This window comes from Octopus bimaculoides, chromosome 15 (assembly GCF_001194135.2).
Source record: "Octopus bimaculoides isolate UCB-OBI-ISO-001 chromosome 15, ASM119413v2, whole genome shotgun sequence".
NCBI lineage: Eukaryota > Metazoa > Mollusca > Cephalopoda > Octopoda > Octopodidae > Octopus > Octopus bimaculoides.
This window is the reverse complement of record NC_068995.1, coordinates 33,090,438-33,112,174: the sequence shown is the minus strand read 5'-3', so window position 1 is coordinate 33,112,174 and position 21,737 is coordinate 33,090,438. Positions and strand designations below refer to the sequence as shown.

Here is a 21,737-nt window from a genome sequence, read left to right as displayed (position 1 = left end):
TGATTGTTTCAGTTAGTGGAATAGTTTCATTTTTAAAGTGAAAGTATTTGACATGAGTGTTTTTGTTTCACTTTTGACACTTAATACTTAAATAGTGGAGGAGATATTATGTTGCCGTGGGCTCGAACTCTGCAAGAAGTTAAAAATTCTTTTTGACTAAAACACAACTGGAACCTTAAGTAAGGCATCTGTAAAATTTGAATGAAATTGGTTGCGTAGTTCTCGAGTTTTAGGGATTCACACACACACACACACACACACACACACACACACACACACACACACAGACACACATTCTCATTTTTATATATATAGATTATCAAGCAGTATATTACTGGTTGTGTTGTATAACTGATTACAACGATACTGTTGGTTTCACACTGACTATTGCACTTGGCATTATTGCTGACTCTTCAGACACCATGTCAGAAGAGTTATCAGTATTGCCAAGTGCAATAGCCAGCACAAAACCAATAACAACATTGATTATTCTATTGATTGTATTGCTAAATAATTATAGGTCTTATGTTATTCTTTTATTTATGTGAAACACTCACAAACAAAATCTTTAAAAACCACTCTTTTACATAAACTTGAATCCCAGTGACTTTGCAACCAATTGTCCTCTCTCTACCCCTTTCAAATTGTGAAACAATTTCTTCTATTCTAGTTTGATAATTTATGGAAAAATAAAATATTTCTCTGCTATCTTTTTCAGTTTATAAATTTCTTGCTATGTAAATACTAGATTGTATAGGATAGCAAATTGATTATTGCTTATTAAAGATATTGATTTAAATTTCAGCATTTTAGCCATTAAATTTCCCTTTTAACTTTAATCTATGAGAGAATTATTTCTTCTTCCCAGCATTTATGATGACAGGTCCTAACTAACTGCCTTTAATGTGTGCTTTAAGTGCTCAGTGTTTGTATAATATAAAGTGCCATTTTAATGTTCATAGCTTTTTTAGTAATTTAAAAAAAAAAAAAATTGTTCTTCTAACAGAAGTTGTAAAGGATTTGAAGAATTGATTTTGTAGTTTTTGCTCCACTGATCTCTTTCTGGCTTATTTATTAAGTAGCTCATACTATTCAACTTAGACATTTTGGTAATCGCCCACACATCTCCTATATCGACAGTTTGTTCATTTATTGTTTTTAATTCTTCAACTGAACTAATTATACATTCTCCTCTGCAATTAAAATGCATTTCTGTTATATCATTTCACCTACCTATCAAAGTAGGCTTGCTCACTCATGCAGAACTCTACCTTTGACAAAGATTCTCTACAGTCAGTTATATATTCTTTGATATATTTTATAAATGTCATATATATTTTACATATATTTTATATTCTTTGCCATGTATCTTAGATATATTTTATATTTCCTTCATATATTTGGTCTCCCATTCCAGTCCCTATCATGTTTGCTTTCTTCAATAGTTATCATTTAATGTATAATCTATACACTTGGTTACTTATATATTGAATAGCATTTTCTATACTATTTAATATTCTTTTTATTTGTCTATTGAGAAAGATTATCTTGACCTCTCTCATTGTATATTCTTTTTTAGTTGTTTCATCTTTATTATTATATTTTCTAAGTTAGCTTGGCATATAGCATTAGATGCAGACTGTCTTTGTTTCTATGGCATTAAACATATGTGAGACACCTCTCCTTGTGGATAGAATATAAATCTAGTGTATTACTTGCTGCATCAGGTATCATCCAAGCTGAAAGCTCCCTTACTGTGTTTTCATTTTATTCAGGATCTTATTATCAATGTGATCTTCTATCTAAGTTGATTTTTTTTTATTGAACTTCATATCATTTCAAGTCATATTTTGATACGAAATGAAGTATAATCTTCATATATACCAATTCTCATTCACTGCCTTTCTTATTTTTGTTACAAAAAAAAAAAAAAAAATTCAGCTTAAATGGAATTTGTTTACCAGAAATTAAAATGTTAAAATGGCAACAATTTTATCACTTTGCAGAAAGAATATGGTTTTCTTTAAAAGAAAAATAAAGACATTTACAAAAGCTTCCCTTTAGGAAGTCTTATCTTCAAACATTCTCTTACATCAACTAACATCTGGGATTTATTCCATTACCTTTTTATCTGTTTTCAAATTGAATGAAAAGCACTTAATTTCCCCCAAATGCTGTTGTATATTACTAGTATTTTTTCTTTCTGTTAGCATCTTAACTATTTCTCTCTGGTTGTAGTTAGTATGAACTAATTGAACTAAAGAAGATTTAGAATGATGAATGGTTTCTGTTAGTGTATATAATAGTAGCATAACAATAAAGTATCAAAGTAACTAATGTAAGTGATATTGTGTTAGGTAAATTTTAGGTTGTCTGATTGTCTTGGATTGTCAGTGCAAAACTATTTATTACTCTTTGCAATTTATATTTACTGAGAAAACCTTTTAAAATTTTGTGTTTTCTGTCTTGATTGATTGATTGTGAGTATGGAATATGAAAAATGATTTTAACAAGGCTGCGAGAAGCAGGGAAATTTAACATTTTAGGCATGTTACAATTTTGTTTGATTACAAACTTTCTGTACACATCAAAGAGGACTCTACAATTCTGTTAGCATATCGTAAAACACTTGAAATTCTTTGCCAAAATAAATACAACAAAAGAATATTTAACTTATGCTGTGAATGATATAAATTTGTAATCTTCACTGGCCATTGTTTCTTTGTGGGGGGGGGGGTATTAAAATAGTCATAACATTTTAAAAGTTATTCTATATTTTTTTTGTTTCTATTATTATGAAGAAAGACCTTAATATTTCTGTCATATTTGTTTTAACCCATTCATCATCTTAGAGATTTTTGTTGGGTCTTTTTAATTAGTGAGAACTTCTTATATATCTTAATATCAAAACTTTTACTTACTTTCTTTTATATACTTTATGAGATGATAATGTTTCATAGAACAAAGCAGTTGTTTTAATTGATTGCATTCATAATTGAAATTTGTCATACATAAAAATTAAAAATAACTGTTAAGGCTTTTATCAGTTTTCTTTAATGTGGTACTACTGAGGATAAAACTCACCCTTCGACTCTTTGAAGCTGCAATAGATGTGGGGCATCCATTGATTTGTTACTGATGGGGAAGGAATGTATTCAGTTTAGAGTGCATATATAGATGTCACCAACATTATATCTAAAGACTTCTACCTTCAGCTTATAGAATCCTTATTTAATATTATAATCCACATGCTTGGCTATTCTAGAAACAATTGTAAGAGACAGAGGCTCTATATGTTTAAATTAAATTTTTTTTTCTCAAGTGGTGCCAAATGTTTTACTTTTACATTTTGTATTTTAATTTGTATTTAAAAGTGTGTATATGTATACGATTGACTCCAAATTAATAATTCTTTATTTTTGATTTCTTATATTTCTGGAACTGTGCTAAATGCTCATTTACATCATCTATTTTTGTTCCCCACTCATTATGTCTGTTTGCATGGGTTTGGTGGATCTGCTTCTACAGTCTCTTGCAGTCTCATGTCACCTTTGTGAGGCTTAGCATCTTGAGATCATCCCACATGACATCTTTGCTTGTGTTACTTTTTTGCAGATTCCTTCCACTCTATCACTTAGCCCATCTTCATCCAACTTTCATTGTTCATGCCAGCTGTTTTCTCACTCTTTCACACTAATCAGATTCCTTTTGTATTCATTTGTTCACACACTCTGACATTACGCATCCAATGGAACATGCTTTCCTCATTTTCATTCCAGCATTCACACAATCTCCTCATTCAGTCCTATGTTGATTTACCATACAACATCTCTCTTTGTACTCAAACATCATATAATTTGCTCTTTACTTGGAAAAATAATTCCTTTGTTGCTAGCAATTGTAAGTTTCCTGAACCATTTCCAGTCTATTCTTAATCTGGGTGCTGTGCTTTTGATGCTCAGTTTTTGACTGCCAATAAAACAAACTAGTTAACAGAGGTTGTTAACTATTTCTAGGATGCCCTCTGAACGTTTGAAGAATATATTTTAAAGGTGATCTTATTAGTAAATTCAAAGTCCTCTCTCAGCCTGCCTATAATCAAATTGCATCTCTTGATACATGCATTAGGGGGAGCTAGGGGAGAGGAGATGACTGACAGTGTAGAAAATGGGATGAGGTGGTGAAGAACAACAGAATAGAAATAATAATAAAAATGAATACAGAAGAAAGAGAGGATGTATCATGCTATCATCTATTCGTGTGTAGGAATATTGGTCTCTTAAATTTTAGTTGAGTAAATTCACCTCAGTACATTTTTTTTTAACTTGGTACTTATTCTCTCTGCCCACTTTTGCTGAACCACTGAGTCAAGGGGATGTAAACACACCAACACTAGTCGTCAAGTGGTGGTGGGGAATACAAAGACACATGCACACTCAGATATATGTGTGTGTATGTATGTTTTTATATATATATATATATGAATATAATCTGAGTGTGTGTCATGTCTTGTGTGTTAATTTTCCATTCATTCCTTTATCAAGTTTTTGTTTAAATTTTGAGACTTCTTTTGGGCTTCTTTCAGTTTCTGTCTACTAAATCCACTCATAACACAGGTTGGCCTGAGGCTGTAATAGGAGACACTTGCTCAAGATGTCATGCAATGCAACTGAACCCAGAAATGTGGTTGAGAAGTAAACTTCTTACCACACGGTCATGCCTCTACCTTATAGAGCAGTATTTTGGTGTCAAACTTGTTAATTTATCAGTTTATGTTGAGACAGAACTGTTTCAATTTAAAAGTATTTCAAGAGATTTCTTGAAAATCTAATTAAACATTTAGAATTGTTGAAAAAACTGAAGATCTCTTGATGGTATGTGTAAAACAAATAGAAAAAGTATAGAAGTCTAATTATTTCCTTTTTGCAAAGATGTGCTGAGAAACATGATTGGAATTAATTTTACTAAAAGGCTGTAGAAATATCAACTTAAAATGATGTGTCTTTAAAATTTATCAGTACCCTCCCCCCATTCCCCCACAAAATAATCATTTGAACAAGTTGATTAGTTTACACTTGTCAGTGGTGAATCTTAGTAATTGGCTTTTATCTCGTTTACAAATGACAGCTGATGAATGAGTTCATTTATCATACACGCATACATAAAACCAATGTGGAGATATTTTAAACTGATTTGAATTTGCCTCTTAGTTGTCATGTAAAAAGATTCAGAGACAAGCAGCGGTGATTGAGATTTAGCTAGAGAGCTAACTTTGAATAAAACAGTATCCATGGAAATTTACCTTAAATACATGAGTTTGTAGTTTGCAAGGATTATTTGTTGCATAAACATTAAATAATGTAACGATTTTTTGCCAACCTAATGTGGCAGTCCCATTTTGGGGCGAATGCTACTGTTGTTTAGCCATCTCAGCCAAAGAGATGTGGGGATTCTGTGCCTACGAAGGGAAATAACCCCGAAACCATACAGTCCACAGATACTGCTTTGTGCTGGGTGGGGGTGCTAACCTCCCCGTTTGAAAATATAAGGACACAGATTGTGTGTCATATAGCCAGCTGGAGACAATGTCTCCTGGGGCTAAAATATCTCGTTGAGAGGTTTAGGAACAACAGTGTTTCTATTTCATTAAATAAACATAAGATAGATAAATGTGGCAATTCAAACACTGGTTTCCCACCTGTGATGCAGGAGACCAGTGTTTGATTCCTGGGTGAAGGTGGGTGCAGTATGTACATAGGTGCAAGTGTGACTCTGTGGTAAGAAGTTTACTTTCCAACCACATGGTTCCTGGTTCAGTTCTATTGAGTGGCGCTTTGGGCAAGTGTCTTCTACTGTAGCTCTGGGCCAACCAAAGCCTTGTGAATGGATTTGGTAGACAGAAACTGAAAGAAGTCCTTTGTATATATACACACACACACACATGTTTGTGTGTGTTTATGTTTGTCCTCCACCTCCCCTTGACAATCAGTGTTGATTTGTTTAATTGTTTCAATTATATTCCAAGGAGAAAATAAGTCATCAACAACTTGCTTTATAAGTATTTTCTAATACCTTGTACATGTAAACAAGTCTTGCTGCCATTTCAGCTTCTATAGAAATTATTGATCTTACTGGTATGGTACTCTTGTTCATCTGGAGTAATGTACTTGATATCATCCTGAAACTCACCTCTTTGCAGTGCCTCATCGTAATATTCAGTATTGTTGTTTGAAAATTTATTTGCTGATAATTTAGAGATTGTAAGGGAAATATTTCTAACTAGTTATGTTTAACATGGATCTAAGATGATTAGATAATCAGTGTATGTAGTGTAAATTTTTGTTTGGTTTGTGGTAAGCATCTATTTAAAAAGTACCATGAAGAAAATTTGTTATTTTGGTATTAGTGCTGAAGAGATAGAAAGATTATAATTTTGGAAGAATCTAATTAGTCTTTTATGAAGCCTTTCTAAGGGGAAAGGTTTATAGTCTTCTACAGTTAGAGCACCTTCCCTTTATAACCCTTCATCAATTTCCTGGAAACTTGTCTGTAAGTTGATACAACAAAAACAGTTCATCCAGGTCCATAACTTGAGCCAAATTAGAAGAACCCATTTGAATGTCAAAATAATCCTTTTTTATTTATGGGACCAGAGAACTTGGTTGAATTTGATCAAACTTTTCCTTGCTGTGAAAATTATATTGAACTCATCCTTGCTAAGAGTGGTGATATTTAAGTGAAAATGGGAGATTTATTTAGATGTACAGGTGAGATGAAAATATAGTAGTTGCTGATATCAAACTGATTGAACAAGGTGCTTCTCTCGGTTATTTGTTGTGCAATGTAAGGTTTAAATTACACTGAGTGTACACACATAACTTAGTGGTTAGGGTGTTGCACCCACGGTCTAGTGATTGTGATTTCAATTGCTAGACCTGGTTGTGCATTGTGTTCTTGAGCAAAACACTTCATCTCACATTGCTCTGTGATCACTTTGACACCTGACATGTACACTGTGCAACAGTTCAGACAATGTTGATTTGATGGAGAGTGTGAGCTGATGTACAGAAGATACATTTGATCACTATAAATAAATCATTTGGGCTGGTTGTTCAGCAGAAGCTGAATGCTCATACATTGTCCTTGATGGGAGAGTCCATCATATATAATAATAATTCCTACTTTGAATAGTGGTCCTTGCTATAAATAACAGCATATAAGTATTGGGTTGAAAATCCCTTTTGGAATGAAAATGCTGAAGGTTTTTCTGTTCTGAATTTTGTTTAGCATATTGCATGTTTTATTTATTTGTTGTGTCAAATAGTATTTTTTCTTGTTCAGATAAATCTGTTAAATTATAAATAGAAAGTCCTATTTTAAACTACGAACTTATTGTATCCTTCAATACATTGTCCATTGTTACACATTGCACTTCCTCTTGAATTTTGTTTTGTGCTTCTTGAACATTTTTACAAACATTAATCCGTTTGCATTCAGATTATTCTGTCAAATGTAAAGCTTATTTATTCACATTGTTTTCAATTAACCATGCATTATTTCATAGCTTCAAGATTTTGATGTGATTGTTTATTTTTAGAATGACATTGTAGGGTAGGTATGAGACATTGGATCTAGTCAACTTGAACATAGAATGAGTAGAATATTTGAGCTGGATATGACCAGTTTAAATGCTAAACAGTTAAGTTAAAGTATTATCTCTGCACTTGCATTAAAGTGATATGTTACTAGTTGAATATAATTTAGAACATCCATACCTGTTAAACTGAAGAAATACTGAAATGTTTTTCTTTACTTAAGCAGTAATGGTTATCATATATTTTTTTTACTAGCTTTATCAGACATTTCTATCATCACTATAAATGTAAGCATATTTATATCACAGGTCAGTTTAAGTAGCTTTTAGTTATAAGAATTTCATTTAGGTATGGCTGATCAAAATTGTCTATTTCGCTCTCAACATTTTAGTTTGTTGTATTTTCTTCTAATTAATTTCTAAGTGGTTTACCTTTTATTGAACCTTTTTCCCCATTGTCTTTATCTTCTTGGTGAGAAATATTTCCTTTTGTGCAATTAAACTTGCAATATGTGGCATGCAATAATGCATTTTATTAGTGTTTGAACTTCTGACTGTTTAGTCATCACCTTGTGTTTATTTAATTGCTAATACTCATTGGTATATACACATGCACACACAAACACTAATATTGAACAGTGAGAATATGTGTTCAACACACACACGTTTGTTTGTTTGCATGCATGTAACTATGAAAATTAGCTCTACTAGCAATAGAATATTAATTGAGCTTCTTCCTCCCTGTATTGAATTAGGTACTGTTTATAATTCCATCTGTTAAATTTTTGTTGTTATTTATTTCAGTTCTGGGATGTCATGTTTGCATTAATTAATATAATTTATCAAGTTCATTTTTTAATTGACTTGTGTTTTAGAAAAGAAGCAATACACATGAGGTACAAATTCTTAGCCTTCACCATTTGTACTTTCTACTTATTGTTGGAATAGATTATCTAACATTCAACCTTATTTTTTTTATCTAATAACACTTTCATTTTGAAAATTCCTTGCCAATTTTTAAGTTAATCAATCAACCATTTCTTTTTCAATCAGAATTAAAAGAAGTTCTAGCAGTTATCATTACCTTATTCATTGTTTCATACTAGTCACTATATTCTGAAAATGCATTTCTAATGGGTAGATTTGAATTATTGTAAATGTAAGTTTGCTTTCAAAATGACAGCTGTTGAAATTTATGTAATGATAGCTAGCTAATTACTTAATGGAAACTGTGGAAATGCGTAAGTTGGGTTGTGCTTATGATTTTATAATATAGACACTTTTGTCTGAGGATTATGACAAGTGTCTAACAGTTGAATAACTATGGCTATATCCACAAAATTAGCCTTTTAGCTTAGTAGAACTGTTGATTATTATTATAATTATTTTTATGTTTATAAATATTGCAACACGGTAGCTCTTGTTCAGTATAAATATGAAGTTTGTTATATAAGAACTTTTATTGTTATAGAAGTAGGACAGTGGATTGGTAAAATTAGCAAAGCAGTTGGTCAACAAAATGCTATTAGTTACGTATCAAAACATTCTGAATCTTGATTCCACTAAGGTTGTTGACTTTGCCTTTCATTTTTCTGGAGTCGCAAAGGTTGATCTAATTGACTATGCTGATCATTTAAGTGTGAGGTGTTGTGCATATGGTAGAAATTAATGATTATGAAGTTAGGGAAGCAACGATAATAATGACTGCTTCTTGCATCAGACTAATTTTTTTTATTAGTCTGTGTTCTGAATTCAAACCCTGCTGCAGTTGGTATTGCTTTCCATCTCCACAGATCCCCAGACTTGATAAAATAAGTAGTAAGCAAATGGCAATTCAATTAACTCCTCTACCCTTTTCTACAACATTATGACATTGTACCAATGTGAACAGTTATTATTTGTATTAACATTGCTATCATATTAAATATAATTTAGCAATAAATACACACGTAAGCTTAAAATAGATATAGGTGGGTCTGTCTTAACTTCTGACCTTGTTAATATAAAAGTAGGTGTTTTAAAATGTCAACAACAAGACTTCATGGAATGTTTTACAACAAATTTGGTACTGTTCATTATTGGGTCACTGTTTATGCACACCGGCTGTTGTATTGGAACAGCTGTGGGACTGAGTATAAATTGTATTCTTGAAGATATCAACTACTGATTTCTGTTGTGTCCAATGGATTCTCGGTAACAGGTTATTTTATTAGATTAATCTGAAGAGTTTTCATGGAAGAAAGATTGCTGTGTGAATTTTTAGATGGGTTGCATAGTTTGTCATCATGGCCATTTATTATGACAACAAAGGCATAACAAGAAATTGTACAAATTGATTTGAATCCTAACATATTTTTATTGTGAACTTTAAAAAATGGTTAATAAATGTCTAAAAAATATTGTTAATAAATGTCTCTTCTGGTTACCAAGTGAAAAAAATAAATATAATGAAGTAATGCCACAGTTATTCTCTCTCAAATGAAAACTACAGTAACAATATGACATGCAATTAAAAACCAACAAATTGGTTTTTAAGTGGTCTATAAATGGTAGTTATAATGACATTCTCATGACTGCCACTGTTGAATTAAACCTGGAAATATAGTCACAACCATTCAGAGTTAATTATTACATCAAGATAATGTTGTTTCAAGATCACAGTTGTGTATAACATGAAAATCAAGATTTTTTAACACACAAACATGCATCAACTCATAGACATGAGCACATACATACATGAACTCTTAGTACTAAGTTGAAACTATATCATGGTTCACATGTGCTGCATCTAGTTCTACTATGTATGCTTACACCTATCTACATTTATATATTTGTCCAGCACTCTGCTGATTGTGACACACAACTGCCATTAAATTAATTTATGCCTTGCAGAGTTTACATTATATATTGAGTTTATATCTTAAAGGAGTGAACTTAAGTGTCAGTCGTTTAAATTAAGTACTGGCATTATATTTATTATGTTTCTGATAAATAAATTCTGTTAACTTTCTTCCAGCACTTCTTTAGCTACACTTAGGCTTTGTAGAATCAGTAGTGTTTTTCTATTAGAATATGAAGAATCCATTGTATTTCAGAAGTATAAACTTGTTAGCAAACCACTGCTTCAATAAAACATTTTCAAGCTTAGCAAAATTCATAAGTTAGAACTGTCAGTTCAGTTATTCTATTGTTTCATACTGATGATAGTTGTAATGGTGTATGCAGGAAAAACAAATTCTTTTATTGTAGAGAAGTGTTCACCATAGCTTCTGAAAATATATAAGCACTTGAAATATTTCTTGCACTGAGACTATATATTCTCTATACATTAATATTATTACAACTGACTAAACATTAAAGTTTTCTATTTCTTCAGACATTCTATTTTAGTGAGTACACTGCCACTCTCAGCTGCCTGTCATTCTCAATTCTATTAAATATATTTTACACTGATTATATTCCGGTGTTTGTGGCAAAAATTTATTTTGACTCAACTTCACTTTGCATAAAGTATGGTTACATTTTCTCACACTTCCAAATATTTCTCTATTTTACATATTTAAGAGGATAATTTGTATTCACTTCATGCATGTAATGCACCATGAATGCCCCAGCTTCATGCAGAGTTACTTTAAGAATTAACCAAAAGACAAGATCTCGTCAATGTATTCTAAAGTGTAAGCCTCCCTTGCAAACCTTTGTATATCTTGTTTCTTTGCAATATATCATCAATACTGAAATCTTGGTGAAACTTGTACATGGTTTGTGAAGGGTGGTGATAATGCTGCCCAATAAATATTATTTATGTTCTTTAATACCATTGATGTCACGGGCTTCACATCTGACTGGCCTGTTTCACAGGTCACATAAAATATATCAAAATTGTTTTGTAATGTTTTCCCCCATTCTATTTACTATCAAAGAAAGTCTATTCATTTTGTTGTCACGTTTTAAAAGTGGATTTAGTTTGTTTTTGTTACCAGTACATAGTTTTGAAGTTTTAACTTTTTCAAAATTTATTTATAGATGTTTTACTTGGACATTTTGCACTTGAGTTTGAAATGAATCATTAATGCATAGATTATTTTAGAAATATACATCTGAGTAATATTTTAATGGTTGAAGGGAACTGTACAAACTGGTCTCCTATATTAAAATAGTTTCACATTTTTGCCATTTATTAATTATGGGTAAATTATTTCATATAAATTACTACTGACTAATAAAGTAAGAATTATTATGATTTCTATTTTGAGTTAAATCTTATGACAATTTAGAAGCAACAATTTTTCTTTTCTCTGTCTTCCTGATTAAAAGTGAAATAGTGTTTCAAAATATATCAATGCTTATTAAGCTCTTGAATTTTTTGGCTTTAAGAGTATCTGAAATAATCAAAATAAGAGGATATCATTTTTAAAACATGAGAAATAAGTTGTGAATTTGTTTTAATCTCTTTGCTCTAAACTAGGCGTTAGCTAGGTTAAAATCACTAGATTTTATTCACTTGTTATGTTTTAGAATTACATTGAAAGTTATTTTAAAAATATGTCTGCATTTAGCTAAAATTCTATATCAAAGTGAAAACAGAAATGAGTTGATTTCCATTTCACTAAAGATCTAGGCTATAGACTCTGGTGGTTTGTAGTTTTTGATTTCTTTATACAGCACTGTGATGTTTCAATGACTTGATTCGATCAATAAACAGATGAGTAGCAATCTAAACAAATTAATGAGGTTTATGTTTGCTTTAATATTTAGTAAAGGATGCTTCAGAATATATTGTTTACATGACAACTATTTCATCGTTATATTGGTTTTATGTCAGAAGGGTCTACCGTATCACATCTTTACAGTATGTGCTGTATTTGTATCAATATTAATCTTTTGAGTTATATTGTGAGTTCTTATTCTTTCTTTGGTCAACCTTGGCCTCAGGTACTACTATTAAAGATAAACTTGCGGTACTTTATAATGATCCACTATATCACATGTCAAAAGCATTACAATAATTGCCTCTCTAACATTTTTTTCTCATTCATGCACTACCTCACGTATCCAGTTGTTTCTTCCTGAAAAATAGTCTACATTTTATTCTGTTGCTACTCAAATTTCAGTACCATTATTAATCGATTGTTTACCAAACCTGCAGTGTAGTAACAATGACCTGGGTCAAAATGATCGATTAAAAAATGTCTAACCAATACTTTTTTCTTATTGTTGTTTTAATTATTTAATTGTACATCTTCCTTGGTTACAGCTAACACTGTAAACTTTTGATGTTAGCTTATTTTATTTTAATCCTTTTGTTTTGTTTTTCTTTCATATATCCTACAACATTTTTATTTCACCTTATTCACAGCAGCAATTCGCATCAGTTCACAGTAGCACTAGATATATTTTATATTGGTGATCTCATCTCACTATACAGTGTGTTCCCTTGATTGTAAAATATTATCTCTTAAGCAAACTACATGGAATTGGAAGAACAGTTATGAAAATTAACTTTTTGGCATTTAAACAGCTGTATCCTAAATAGTCTACATGTTTTTTTGTTTAAACTGGCCAGCTCTGACCTCTCACACACACCTATCTTACAATGTCATTCTAAAAGTAAACAGTCATGTCATTGAAATCTTGAAGCTACAAGATAATGCATGATGAATTCAAAACAATATGAATAAGCTTTACATTTGACAATATAATCTGAATGCTAAAGGGTTAAAGTTGTTATTGTTTGTCTTCTGTTATTCTTTCAAACATGTTTGCTATCTTCATTTATTGTAGCCTATTCCATGCTAGAAGTAACATACTATGCTATCATCATTGTTTTCTCATTCCTTTTTCTATGCTTGCAAAGGTCAGACATAACAGGATGTCCTTCCAGTTGCCAACCCTCACCTGTCTCCAAGCAAAGCAATATTCGTTTTGGCCAGACATGTTTTTACACAACATTGGAAATGTTGGCATCAATCATCTGACAGTTACAATTGAGAGTCACTATCTCTCTCTCTCTCTCTCTCTCAGACACACACACACACACACACACACACGCACACACGCACACACACACACACACACACACACACACAGAGCATGGGCTGAATCCAAACTACATGATTGGGAAGTAAACTCTTTTTCCTGCAAAATCATGCCTGCACATCTAGGAAAGCATTGTAGATGTGAATTTTCAAAGTTTAATACAATGGAATATTGAAGTCTGGCAGGCAATGACACATAACTGAGGCCTTTGGCAATATGTCATGCTTGAGTAGAAGACCCATCAAACCAAGCAAAATAGTTGTGGCAGATACTGGTGTCATGCACCCATTAAACTCTCAGAATGGTTGGTGTTAGGAAGGGTGTCTGGTCGTAGAAACCATGCTAAATCAGACTGGAGTCTGGTGTAGCCCCTCAGCTTACCAACCCTGGTCTAACTGTCCAGCTCATGTCAATATGGACAACAGACATTAAATGATGATGCTGATGATTATGTGTGTGTGAATATGACTTTTAAATGCATTTGTATATATGTATGTATACATATGTGTGAATACATAGAGCTATACATGCATGTGTATGTATGTGTGTGTGTGTGTATGGTGATGATGATGCATATAACACATTATATATAGGCACAGGAGTGGCTGTATGGTAAGAAGCTTGCTTCCCAACCACATGGTTCCAGGTTCAGTTCCACTGTGTGGCACTTTGGGCAAATGTCTTCAACTATAGCCTTGGGCCGACCAAAGTGTTGTGAATGGATTTGGTAGATGGAAACTGGAAGAAGCCAATCATATATATATATATGCATGTATGTATGTATGTGTTTGTGTGTCCGTGTTTATGTCCTCATAACTTAGCGGTTTGGCAAAAGAGGCCAATAGAATAAGTTCTAGGCTTACAAAGAATAAGTTCTGAGGTCAATTTGTTTGACTAAAGGTGATGCTCCAGCATGGATGCAGTCAAATGATTGAAACAAGTAAATGAATAAAACTATACATATGCAACATGTACACATCTATATGCAAAACATACTATCATTGTTTTAATCTCCACTTTTCCGTGCTTGTATAGATCGGATGGAATTCATCAATTTGTTAGCATTTAAACTGGCCATATCCAGCCCAAATATTCTACCTGTTTTATGTTCAAACTATCAAGATCTGGCCTCTTACACCTACCCTACAATATCATTCTAAAAATATGCTATCACATCATCAAAATCTCAAAGCTACAAGCTAATGCATGTTGAATTCAAAACAATATGAATAAATAAGCATTACATTTGACAGAGTGAGCAGAATGCTAAAGGATTAAGTTTGTACCCTTACTGCTACAAGCACTCATCTTTTTCCAAGCAAGGTGATATTTCCTTGTGACTGGGCATATTTTTGTGAAAGATTGGAGATGGATACTGCTTCTGTGATGGTGACACTTGTTTATAGCTATTGCACTCTGTCAAGACCAAATGAAACGGACATACATGCATCATCATTTTAGCATCCATTTTGCAAGAGCCATGTGTGGGCACTGTGTAAAAAGCACCTGTGCTGGCACCACATAATAATACCCATGCTGGTTCTATGTTAAGGGCACCCAGCACATACTGTAAAGTGGTTGATGTTAGGAAGGGCATCCAGCTGTAGAAACCAAGCCAAATCAGACTGGAACCTGGTGCAGCTCTTCTGTTTGCCAGCAGAGAAAACAGACATTAAATGATGATGATGATGATGATGATTTCCTATTTTCCTGTTTGCATTGGTCAGATGAAGTTCTGGGGTGACAGATGTTTTCCTATGTCCAGATGCTCTTCTTCTCAGTCTCACCTGTTTCCAAAAAATGTTAATGTATCTCTTAGTCCTTGAGAACAACTCATACCTCACTGACCAAACATGCTTTTGTAAAGGAGTGCAAACAAATAACACTGTATAACAGGGACTTTTGTTTATAGCATACTCAAGTCAGAACAGGGGAACACACACACACTAGGCTTTTTCCAGTTTCTGTCTTCTATATTTCATTCACAAGATATTGGTCAATTTGTCGCTATTGTAGAAGACATCAGCCAACAGTGTTCATAGAGTAGAAACAAGCCTGCACTTATATCATGCCTATGTAAATATATATTTGCTCTGTGTGTATGTGAATGTATATACATATATACAGAGAGAGAGAGAGAGAGAGGCATGGCTGCTTGGTAAGATGTTTGCTTTCCAATGACACAGTCTCAGGTTCACTCCAACTGTATGGTACTTTGGGCAAGTGTCTTCTATCAAACTGACCAAATCTTTGTGAGTGAATTTGGTCAACCGAAACTGAAAGAAGCTCATTGTATGTGTGCGTGTGTGTCACTGTCTCCATGCTTTGACTTCAAGCAAATGTCATTGTCATAGAAACTACCTTTCATTTACAATCGTCCATGAAAACATGAGGCCATGGAGAATATTACCTTACTTGGAGGCAGGTGAAAGTTGTCAACAAAAAGGGCATCCAACTGTTGAAAAATCTGCTCCAACAAACTCCATCCAACCCCATGCAATCATTGGAAAAGTGGACATTAAATGACAATGATATATATTTGAATTTGTTTATGCTCTTGATAGAAGTGTTCTAGTTTTTTCTCTTATTTTATTTTTCAGGAGCCAGATTGCGCAGTCCAAAAGCAGTCTCGAAGCTGCTGCTGAGGCTGCAGCCAAAGTTAATGCTATGCTTATTGCTAAAGGAAAATTAAAGCCCTCTCAACTAGTGCAGCCAGTTGTGAATGCTAAATCTAAGGTAAGATAGATAGTTTATTAGTTTTACTTTATAAATTCATTGCAATCAGTCACTTATTCTTTGTGTGTATTTAGGTGTTAATATACATACCAATATATGTTAAGGCTGGCAGAATCATTAGCATGTTGAGCAAAATGCTTGCAGCATTTCATCTGTCTTTACATCCTGGGTTCAAATGCCATCAGGGTTGACTTTGTCTTTAATCCTTTTGGAGTTGATAAAATCAGTACCAGTTGAGTACTTTGCTGCTCCCCTGAAATACTGTGCCAAAATTTGAACCAGACTTTTGTGTCTGTTTTGGCATAGTTTTCATGGCTGGATGCCCTTCCTAACACCAACTGCCCTGCACTGTGGACTGAGTGCTTTTTACATGGCACCAGCTATGGCAAGGTTTTACAGCTTAATACCCTTCCAAATGCCAACCACTTCACAATCTGGACTGGATGCTTTTTATGTGGTACCAACACGAACCAATATATATCAATATATGTTAATATATCTATATATGTATGTATGTACATATAAACATTTCACTGAAGTGAATGTCCTCAAAAAGAAATAAATGGAAAATATTGGTAATAATTGTTTGCATGCACAATGAGTTTGTTGTAAATTTCTTTTCTTTCAGTTAAAAATTACCAGAATGATTTTTAGTTAATTTACCAGTTGTATGTATATTGTGATGAGTATCTGTCTGTTTAACTCTTTACTATCAGATTAAACTGTCTAATGTAATGTTTATTTATTCACATTGTTTTGAATTAATCATGTATCATCATGTAGCTTTGTGTTTTTGTTGGTGTGGTTGTTTATTTTTAAAATGACATAGGGTAGGTATGAGAGACGAGATCTGGGTGGTTTGAACATAAAACAGGTAGAATATTTAGGCTGGATATGATTGGTTTAAATGCTGAAGTGTTAATATAGAACTGTCTTTGCCTAAATATTGGCTCTGACAAGAACATACTAGCTTTGCCTGTCTTTGTAACATTAATAATCAGCGCAAATATTAGCATTTATGATTAGTAATAATATCAGTTCTAATCAATTCTAAAAATAAAAATACCTTTTCTTTTATTACTACCAATAATGATTTGTCTATGAATGAAATTTTCCATTCACTCAGAATTGTTCCTTTATGCAAGCCTTTTGGAACTGAATTAATCAACTGTTTAAATAGTACATTTTCGCTCTCTATCCACCTTGTATCTTGTGGGGCATACCCTGATACCTCATCTCTACTACACTTTCTCTCTTTCCTACTGGGGTACCTATGTATCTCCTCCACAGCAAGATACCTATTTCTGTCCCTGTTACTTGGTAGGGAAAGGTACACACACATATAGACAGACATATGTACATGCCTACATGCACACACACACACACCTTTCTACCAAATCCATTCACAGAGCTTTGGTCAGCCCAGGGCTATAGTAGAAAAACTTGTCCAAGGTTCTGTGTAGTGGGATTGAACTAAAAAACTACGTAGTCTCTCATTCATGGCTGTTGGACAGCTGTTGACCTTTCAAGGTGTCCAACAAAAACTATCCTCCTTATGAAGCAGGCTTGGTAGGGTTTTTTGTTTTGTCTTTGATGGCCTGACCATGTGACAAGATGTACAGGTTTACATGTTATTAGAAGCTCTAAGAGTCACCACACACACACACACACACACACACACACACACACACACACACACACACACACACACACACACACACACACACACACACACACACACACATCCATCCAGCCATAAATCAATCATTCAATCATTTTACATGCATTTTTCCTTGCTGGCATGATTTGGGTAGTTCCACAAGATCCAATTGGTTGGAGATTCATGTCATGCTCCAGGGCCTCAGTTTTTGGCATGCTTCTGTTAGTAGATGCTTTCTAATACCACCCACTTTACAGAGTGAATTGGATTCATTATTTTTGTGGTACCAGGACTATAGAGATTGTCCTGCCATTGATAAGATTAGAGAATTTTCTCAAACCATACACTGTCCCTCCTTAAGAGTGTACTAAGTGTGCCTTTGTAGTACCAGCACTGGTGAGAATTACCTTGTAGGTAATAAGACTAAAGCTAGATCTTTATGATGGATGGAACAGACTTATTGTTGATTTTCCTGCTTCACTTGGTGGTTACTCTGGGCCTGGAGTTAATCTTTGGCAGTAACTAAAGTTCAAGAAAACAGGAATTGATATTTAGTTATAGCATTGAAACTTATGTTCTACAAATGTAAAACTGTTAATGTAGATTAACATTTTAAAAATTTGCTGTGTTGTATTATTTCCTGTTAGCAGTAAGTACTTGGCAATGCATAGGTTCCTCAATAACAAATAAATAACCTTGTAAACCAGTGAGAGAGCCTCTGGGTGATCATTCAACCAACTTTAAATAACTGATTGGAGACACCTTAGATAATGTAGTTGTAGACACCCTATAAAAGATAGATAGTAATGGGTGGAATGCATTTATCAAAGCCAGGATTGACCTCAGGCCATGATCGTCACCAGCGTCGCCTTACTGGCACTTGTGCCGGTGGCACGTGAAAAAACTTTCAAGTGAGGTCGTTGCCAATGGCGCTGGACTGGCTCCTGTGCAGGTGGCATATAAAAAACACCATTTGAGCATGGCGATTGCCAGTACCGCCTGACTGGCCCTCGTGCCGGTGGCATGTAAAAGTACCCACTACACTCTTGGAGTGCTTGGCGTTAGGAAGGGCATCCAGCTGTAGAAACTCTGCCAGATCAGATTGGAGCCTGGTGCAGCCATCTGGTTCGCCAGTCCTCAATCAAATTGTCCAACCCATACCAGCATGGAAAGCGGACGTTAAATGATGACAATGATGAATAAATATTGACCAATCCCCATAATTCTGATTTTTTTTTTCTTTCATTATTACAGAAAAATCTGTATAATGTCTGAAGATATATATTTCAGGTAATTTAAAATAATCATTTAACTACAATACTCCTCTGTAAATAGGATTTCCTGTTAATCCCTGTTAGGGATTGTAGACAAAGTAACTCTAAAACTGAACAAACTGAATTAAAAAAAACTCCCACACACAAACACAGTCATATTACTTTCCTCTACCTGTATATTGTGTGCTTATGTCAGTGTATGCTATGTGTCATGTGCGCGCACACACACACACACATATGTATATACCTATACACAAATGTGTATATGGCAACTGACTGCTGGTTATGGTGTTAGTGGTGGTGGTGTAGAGCTAGTGTTCAGTGTGCATTTTTTTCCCTTTTTTGTTTACATTCATTGCTTTAACACTATGCTCTTTCAGCTGCATCCAACCCATATTAAACCAGAAGCCATTATACAAGAGAATTGCTCTGTTTACCAATCCATGGTAAATTTAAAAACATACAACAAAATAACTATTTATGTATCAATGAAGGAACCCCTATGTTGATACTTGACCTGTTACAAATTGTTGTCAAAATCTCCCTGAAAACACTCTTCTCACTTAAAAAAATGGGATAACACATTTGACATTGCAGTCTTAAGTGTGTGTGCGTGTGTGTGTAGTTTCGAACATGACATTCTTAAACAAGAGATTGGTTAGTAAAATAGCTTTTTGCAGTTAAGGGCAATGAAATTTTGAGTGGATATATCTGATTTCCACTGTAAGAGGGTTAATTCTTTTCATGCTAGCATGGGTTTAGATGAGAAAATTGGACATTAAATGATGATATCAATGCTCTTCCTTACCCACTTTTCAAGTAAAGGATTTTTTTTTCATTTTTGAAGTCCTTCAAAAGTACAGTGACTGTAATTCACAATTTCACTCAAGCAAAGCTGTGATATGTCAACATTCATGTACAGTCATACTCTTGTGTCACATTAAAAACATTGGTGCTTTTGCCACATAAAAAGCACCCAGAAAGACTCTGTAAAGTGGTTGGCATTAGGAAGGGCATCCAGCTGTAAAAACCATGCCAAAACAATGGGGCTTGGTGCAGCCCCTGGCCTTACCAGTTCTTGTCAAACTGTCCAACCATGCCAGCATAGAAAATGGATTTTAAATGATTATGATGATGATATATCATTCAACTACAGTAGTAGTTGAATGATATTCTTAAGGTTGCAATTTACTCACACATAGCTTCTTTCAGAAGCTTGTCACTAATTCAGTTCTTAACCAAATTGAAAACTGTTAACAGTCCCTAGCTACATTTTGGCATTAAAAAAATTGAGATTCAATCCAGTAGAAAAAAGTTTACTTCAAAATTTATAGCAACATTATAGGAGAGTAAGTAACGCCACCAATCAAGTTTAGATCTAAATAACTTTTTTATTTCCAAAGCAAAATATATTTATCTTAGCTTCAATGAAAGAAGAAAGTGTGAAGAATTTCATAGTTTCGGTCCCATGCAACAAAAATTTGTATCACAAAAGTTGTGAGGTAAAATATCATGAACAAATATATAAAGCAAAAAATTGGATTTAAGTATAATTAACTTTTTTCCATTTTAAAAACAAACTACATTTTAATTCAGTTTAAATGATAGAGCTCAATTTGAGGAATTTCATGGTATCGATCTCATGCAATGAAGTTTTATAAGAAAAAGTTATGATTGCTTGTTTCTCAAATTTGAGAGTGATAATGTAGTTCTATACTTTTTTATGAATATAGTTCTATAAAGGGACTTTTAATATATGTCACTGGCGTCATTGAGATAAGGAAAAAATTATCAATGACACCGCTAACTGACACATTTGACTCATTATTAATTAACATAATAGTATAACCTGGAAAAAAACATGGATTACATGGAAAAGTGCGAGCAAGAGAAATAATATTCTTAAGATTATAAACCTGGAAAATTACAGGACAAATTATTACGCTTGGAAAAGTTCAGAACAAATTATTACATCTGGTAAAATATAGAACAAGAAAATTTTGCAGCTAAGGATAAAATTTGAATATTAAAAATTGTTTGATTTTAATTTACAAAGTAACATTATAATTAAAATGTTGACACACTAGAATACTTAAAAAATGAGAGCCAGATGTACCAACATAGCTAAAGTTTTATGCAAAGTAGAATAGTATATATGATAGGCAAATTCATTATATCAAAAATAGGCATTGGGTCAAGACTAAAAATGTGAAGACTTGGCAAAAACTCCAGCAAATTTTACTATCAATTTGTTGTTATAGGTATATTTTACTGTAATATATAATTAATTTTTGTATTATTCTACTTATTTTATTAACTAATTATGTACTACAAGTAAAAATGTTCTTGTTCTATACTTTACCAGATGTAATAAGTTGTCCTGAACTTTTCCAAGCGTAATGACTTGTCCTGTAATTTTCCATGTTTATAATCT

At 33.2% G+C, this 21,737-nt stretch overlaps 1 protein-coding gene across 5 annotated transcripts in view; it reads left to right on the top strand.

The window, feature by feature from the left end:
* The window catches only part of LOC106880617 (KH homology domain-containing protein 4), a 123,877-nt gene that overhangs the window by 18,133 nt on the left and 84,007 nt on the right, over positions 1–21,737 (top strand). For 4 of the 5 annotated variants that reach the window (XR_001410763.2, XM_014930638.2, XM_014930636.2 and 1 more), the window contains exon 2: positions 16,234–16,369. Coding sequence is in view for 3 of the 5 variants with exons in the window: in XM_014930638.2 (XP_014786124.1) it covers positions 16,234–16,369 (136 nt within the window). In the remaining 2 variants the exon portion in view is untranslated. Of the gene's footprint in view, positions 1–16,233; positions 16,370–21,737 lie in introns of those variants that run through there. The other variant, XM_014930637.2, reaches the window with a different exon arrangement.